Genomic DNA, 6,722 nt, shown 5'->3' with positions numbered 1-6,722 from the left:
CTCGACGCGGACAAAGGGCTCAGGGCCCTGTCTTCGATAACACTCGAGACTGGTGGGATATCTTGCTCAGGCCCGCCCCGGGGACTGGAAGACGAGGCCACCTCCCTCGATGAGGGAGTAGCCCTTGCAGCTTCCTCTGCGGCAAGATTTGCATGGAGGAAAGCGTTGAGGAAGATGGCGTTGAGAGCAATTTTGTCCAACTCACCTTCGTCAGCTCCACAGGTGGCTCTCAGTTGCAGGACAACGGGCTGCAATGGCGGGGTATCAATGCTTCGTGGAGTTGGGATCGATTGGGAAGAGTCGAGACGACCTTGCCAGGAGGAATTCACAAGATTCAGAGAAGAGGTACTACCAAATGAATGGTGTATGGGATCAATGGAGACGGACGAGGAGGACCATTAGAACCCACGCGAGGAGGGTCTGAAGGAACAAGGCGAGAATTGGTGCCAAACATGCTAAAAGCAGACCCGGGTGGGGATGTCTTGACAAACTTGCAGACGCCTTGAGTGAAGAAGACAGTGGGACTTGAAGAGAAGAGCTGGGATGAGAACGAGGACCCCGAACCCCGGACAACTCCAACATTGTTCCCCTCAGCACAGTGCCACTTAGCGCTATCGTCCCTCGCAGGGGAAGAACCCTGGCTTTTCTTAGAAGGAGAGGAGGGAGGAACAGCCAAAAAATCCAGGCCCACCACAAACGATAGGTCGGGAAGAAGCAGGTGATGCTTGATGTTCACATTAGTGATCAGCTCATCAATCTTGGTCAGTTCAGAGCGGGCGACCACCCAAGACAGAACAATCACCAGTAGGAAGGGATTGACAGGTTGGCACATTGGCCCAGAAGGCCCGAAGAGGAAACTCCTGGTGAATTTCCTCTCCTTTAGGGTACTCCTATCCCAAACTAGAAATGAAAAAGAAGTGCCTCTGCCATTCTTTGATGGATGAATAGCACTTCCTCCAATGTCACGAAGCGCCTCTCAGAAGCCCAGGATTGGAAGCTACACAAGCTCCCATCAAGTCGGATGATTTGGTAGACCGACAAGAACTCCAGCTCTGTCAGATCAGGGAGTGCTCAGAACTGCCGTCTAGAGCCTAACGGGAGATTATGCAGCTTGCCACCATGATTCACTAAGCATTGGGATGGAGTTGCGTGGGGGCCAACTCCAGTAAGTCAAGGATATCCCGAATTGGATAACAAAACGGCAACCGCAGCCTATTGGAGAATGTCAATGGAAACAAAGCAACCCGTAAAGCCATCCCCTTCGCATCCACCCCCGAGACACGGTGATAAGGGATCTTCATAATTTCCTCCGGGGGAATGTTGTAAGATCGCCTCCATGCTTGAAGGTCATCACCAATGACGGACGACACCCAATTCCTCTCGGCGAAGGACCGAAGCCTACTTTCGTGGTCACTCAAAGCAGTCATGGGAAGTTAGTGGAAAGTAGGAAGAGAACGAAAGGCCTGGGGAATCTAAGAAGGATATCATTAGCCTCCAAATGGATGTATCGACGGCACAGGAAAACAAGGCGTCACGAGATCATTCAGAGTAAGCCTTCAGGAAGTCACACTGATCGAGCAATAATGATATGGGAATGTGTCGAGACCCCAAGTAACCTCGGGAACCCAGGGGGAATAACGATATTAATGAGGGGGAATGATGGGCAAGAGCGTGGCTAGCACGCACCTACCGGTGGCTCGAGACACAGTTTGAGAAGCTGAGGAGATGGCAGGTCGCAAGAATTCTTGTGCATTTATGGTAGTATAAGCGTGATCTTTTAAAATTCTCACTGCACACGTACGCTAGAAATTCATGGGGTACTGTGAGGGAGAAATCCCCAAGGACCGGGCTGTGACAGATACCAGGCCCAGGCCCACGCACGGGACTTGGGATGGAACAGCCTGGCCTAGGAAGTTCAGGATGAGAAACGTGGGATCAGGTGTTATGACAAGAGGGTGGGGTAAACAACGTAAGCTAACACAGGATCAGGGCCACTGACAGGGGTGCCCCGACCCCGACAGGGCAATCTAACAACCAGGATTAGCCGACCATCAGGGACATCCTCACCCCTAACATAGCTGCCCAGGGCCACGCTGCATTTAATGGAACAGAGACAAGCACACCACAAGGGAGCCACCCTGCAGTCAATGCCTCTAGGGGTTGGCATGCAATGGCGCGCCCACCTGGGTGCCAACAATGGTCCAGGCTAGGACTAACAGGTTTGGCGTGGAGCAGGATTCAGCAGGAACGTGCGATCATAGTACGGGGCAGCCCACTAGTAGCTATCACCTCGAGTTCCACCCTGGCCAGGTATAAATACCCCTCTCTCTACTGTGGGAGGGGTTATTCTCATTCTTAAATACTGTTTGCTATCTCATTCTAGCTTCTATTATCTTCTTCTCCCTCAACCTTAAACTGACTTGAGCGTCGGAGGTACCACGACCCTTGAGCTCCCCCATTCTCCTCCTTGCAGGGAAGAGCTTGAGCACTGCCAACGTGAAGTGGCCCAAGCACGCGAAACATGACATCAACAGATGGTTACGAGTATTCATTTGGATCTGTGTTGACGAAATTATTTTCTGATATGATGAATCTTTAGGTTTTCTCTATTTTTGGGTTTTCTTGGCTCGGGTTTAATTTGGACGAATGATAAAAACCTTTATGATTTTAGCGACGTGATGAAATTTTGGGTTATTTTGGTTTTTCCGTGTTTAATGAAACTGTGCATATTGCCAAAGAATTTGTTATGGGGGCCTCATTTGAAGAATTTGTTGATGATGGTTACAGATATTTCTTTGGATCTGCGTTGGAGGAAGTTTTTTATTTTTCGATCTGATAAATCTTTGGGTTTTATGTGTATGCAGGTTTCTGGGTTTTCTTGGATCGGTTATATTTTGGCCGATTGAAAAAAATCTTGGTGATTGTTGCGACTTGATGAAATTTTGTTCTTTTGATGTGATTTTTTTATGTTTAATGTATGTGTATGATATGAGATCTACCATTTCTGTATCTCGAATCCTCTGAATGGTACCGATGTCTAGATTGCCAAGGAAAAACTAACGGATGAAAACATTGTTCAACCGCTACTCCCACCTGTTGGACGAAACGAGAAAACAACTCAAATTGAGGGGTAAAATAGGAAGAAAAAATAAGACGAAGAAATATTGTTGCTTTTTACATTAGCGCTTTTAATATAGAATAGATATATAGTTACTTTAGTCTTCCACAAAGAGAAGTTCCCTTTATGGACTTTTAAACCTAACAAACTCCTAACAATAGGCTTAAACGAACAAAAGGGGACTCCTTGGTACTACAAAGAGAGCCAAGAAGTTCTGGACTTTGTAATTGGTTTGAAGTGGACCACTCTAATGTCTATGTTTCATCTTGCAGCTTGGACATGTGTTATTGAAGTTGGTGACATAGATCATGATGCATGGGTTCAATAAACTATATTATACTTTCAGCCCATGTTTTCTTTCTAATAAATTTTATGAACAATCAATTTTATGTATTTTTTGTGCATTCTACTAATTTGATTGATTGTATTATTTTTTTAATATAAAATAACTATTTTAACCAATCATATTAATAGAGTGCGCAAGGAGTACGTAAAAGTGACTATATGTATCAGAACTCGAAAGATATAAATTTAATTATCTATATTTGTTTTTAACACTATCATTAATTAGGAAAATTCATTGCTGTATTTCCACAACTGTTCTGTATATAGTATTTTCTGTCGTTCTAGTTCTACTTATAAAGAATAAAGAATGAACTTGACCGGTGCTTAAACTTTCATCCGAGGCACGCACAAAACCACCAAAATGCACTTTCACAATCCTAGTAATCGAAAATTATTTAGATAATTTTGGAGTATGAATGATATGATAAAAATTACTTTGATGACATATAGAATTTATGGTGAAAGAATATAAGTATGACGTGTCCATTCTGTAGGATTGATTAATGATTACGCAATACTATGAGTCTAAATTTAAATTTAAATCTAATAAATTGAGTGATTTTGGTTATGATCAGAAACAGATAGCGATGAAAGCAATTAGAGACTCTTTCTTTGTTTTCCTTTTATTCCTCAGAACAAAACAAAAAGCTGCAGGCATCATCAACTTATCAGATAATAATTAGAAAATTGGCAATTAATGAAAAATCAACGTATATAATCTCTCAAACGACAAGATCATTGTCATCTTTTGATTAAAGATGGCAACCAAATGACGACAAACTCTGAGAGGCCAGGGGCTGGCTGCTAGATCCATTCGAGAAAGTGACACTAGCTCTATAATTCGATGGATGATGATGCAATTTTGACAGTTTCCACCATATGCATGTATTAAAGTAATTTGGATGAGGACAACTCCACATATATGGCCCATTCAGCTCGAGTTCAATTCTATCACTTGACAGCTCCATTTTTTAATAGAACTATCATGAAGATACATGCATTCATAGACCAAGAAAATAGATGTAGATCAACAGTACATCATTATAATCTACTACATTAATTACCCGCCCTACGATTGTGCACAGGATAAATGCTAGCTACTGATCTTCATCTTGTAATACATAAAATCACTTTTCAACATGATATCAAGTACTACTGGTGTGATTGAAAATTGCATAATTCGCGAGATCAAGAAAACATTTGATCTTTAATGATGAATATTGATTTCCTCATATTGGAATGCCGTTTGTTTCCCATGTCACTACCCCAAGTTTCTCTCTAACTTTGAGCTTCACATCATCGATGAATTGATTGAGATTTTTTTCTGAAGATCCATGGCCATGGGTACTGTTCAATGCATTCTCTAGTATCTTTCTGAGCTCCTTTGTATTCATCCTCAATTCATCGCCTGATTTTCCACTCATCACATGATTGATCTTTGCTGCAACTTCCTCCCTTGTGATTAACTTCTTGTCGCAAAGATTAAGCCCGATCCTCCAATCATCGACCACTAGTTTTCTGTTTGTGAATTGGTCTGTCAGCAAAGGGAAACACAGCAGTGGAACACCACACCATATACTCTCTAATATCGAGTTCCATCCACAGTGAGTTAGGAACCCTCCAACCGTCGGATGCGAGATCACATCAATCTGACGGCACCAATTCATGACCAAGCCTCTACCTTTGACGTCATCTTCAAACCCAACAGGCAAGAAATCAGGTTCATCAGAATTCACAACATCTGGACGAAGAACCCAAATAAAATTCACTCCACTTGATAAAAGCCCATATGCTATCTCCGCAATATCATGTTTGCTCACATGAGCATAGCTACCAAAAGAGATATACAAAACCGAACCATGTGGCTTGGTTTGAAGCCAGTGGGTGCAGTCCAACTCGGACCAAAGGCTAGTAGGTACACTGTTCTTGGTGATTAACCCAGCAAGGAAAACTGGCCCGATTGCATATATTGGCTGCTTCTCTTGTAAGGCTGAGATTGTCTCGGATTCCAGCTCTTGGACAGTGTTGCAGACAATAAAGTCCGCTCTTTTTACATCCTGAAATGCCTTGTATATGATCCTGTGCACCACAGTCGATATGTCATCGGTAGCTTGAAGATAAGACATCAAGTCCTTCGGTTGGATGGCCCTCACACCAGGTATGTAATCAATGGTGTCCTCACGATTATCTATTTATTTGCAGAAAGTTTGGAAGAAATTAAGGAGACATGACAGCGAAAATGGCAAAAGAGAAAGATAGAGAGAGGTTACGCAAGTACCTTGAGAAGCAAAATGGCCATTTTTTCTAAGGAGGTCGAGGTGATAGTAGAGAGTCAAAACCAGAACTGGTTCGGTCCAGAAAGAAACGTTAACAAGGTTATACTTGTCGGCTATCATCGATGTCCACACGAAAAAAGTGTCTGCAATCAAGCAAGTGATGGGAGGGTCGGAGTGCTGAACCAGTTTTCCTACAATTTCATCGACGTGGGTGGACAAGACATGCAAAAGACCCTCCATGAACTGGTCGTGGTTGAGGGAGCGGTCGAACCCTATTGGGAAACCGTCGCTAACCGTCGTGTAACGTATGTCTAGACCAGATTCACGTGCTCCGGCGAAGATGTTGTCTTTGGCGGCGATATGGGGTTGGGATTTGGTGATGTTGTGGTGGATGGAGAGGGTGTTGATGAAGGTGATGGTGAAGCCCTTAGATGCAAGTTTCATGGCTAGATGGACGAAGGGGATCACATGGCCTTGAAGAGGGTAGGCAAACATCACAGCATGAGGCTTCTGGCCGTGATTGTTCTCCATCTGGATGTGCAGTATGAGAGGGAGAGAGAAAGATCAGTAGCAAGAGCTGATTAAAATGATGGTTGGCTAGCATAATGAGGCGCCCAATGCTTATGATATAATCACTTATTCAAGTTTTATATTCATTTTAAAAAAGGTAGAATTTATTATTAAAAGAAATATTCGATACCTGTGCACTCTAAATTGTAAATATCGATTCTTTAATAATAAAATAATTGTAAAATAGAAATTTTAATATATATCTCATGTTTATCGATTGGATCAAATGCATTTGGATGATGACAGATGATCAATTTATTTTAAGATTTCGATTCATCCTAAAATAATTTAGGAGTTTCAAAGATTGAATCCTAAATTAATTTTGGAGGTATACCTGTCCTCATAATCTGACTAATTTTCTCTTTGTTATAATGAAATAACATCATTTGAGTTCAACTTAAACCCTTCACACT

The 6,722-nt window shown here is 42.6% G+C and overlaps 1 protein-coding gene across 1 annotated transcript; it reads right to left on the bottom strand.

Annotated features, from left to right (window-relative positions):
• Nucleotides 1-4,318: 4,318 nt before the first annotated feature.
• LOC121266769 (UDP-glycosyltransferase 86A1) lies at nucleotides 4,319-6,358 on the bottom strand. The gene is made up of 2 exons (XM_041170581.1): nucleotides 5,742-6,358; nucleotides 4,319-5,651 (listed from the first exon to the last, which is right to left on the bottom strand). The coding sequence occupies exons 1-2, from the start codon at nucleotides 6,268-6,270 to the stop codon at nucleotides 4,693-4,695; spliced, it is 1,488 nt and encodes a 495-aa protein (XP_041026515.1). The 5' UTR covers nucleotides 6,271-6,358; the 3' UTR covers nucleotides 4,319-4,692.
• Between the last annotated feature and the right edge of the window lie 364 nt (nucleotides 6,359-6,722).

Source organism: Juglans microcarpa x Juglans regia, chromosome 5S (assembly GCF_004785595.1).
Source record: "Juglans microcarpa x Juglans regia isolate MS1-56 chromosome 5S, Jm3101_v1.0, whole genome shotgun sequence".
Lineage (NCBI taxonomy): Eukaryota > Viridiplantae > Streptophyta > Magnoliopsida > Fagales > Juglandaceae > Juglans > Juglans microcarpa x Juglans regia.
The sequence above is the reverse complement of the archived record's forward strand: the minus strand, read 5'-3'. Positions and strand labels throughout refer to the sequence as shown.

Excerpts from the sequence above, each read along its gene's own strand:
- LOC121266769 (XM_041170581.1), bottom strand. The coding sequence starts at position 6,270 with ATGGAGAACAATCACGGCCAGAAGCCTCATGCTGTGATGTTTGCCTAC. Across the intron at positions 5,652-5,741 it reads TGGCCATTTTGCTTCTCAAG|ATAATCGTGAGGACACCATT; the intron begins GTACTTGCGTAA and ends GCAAATAAATAG.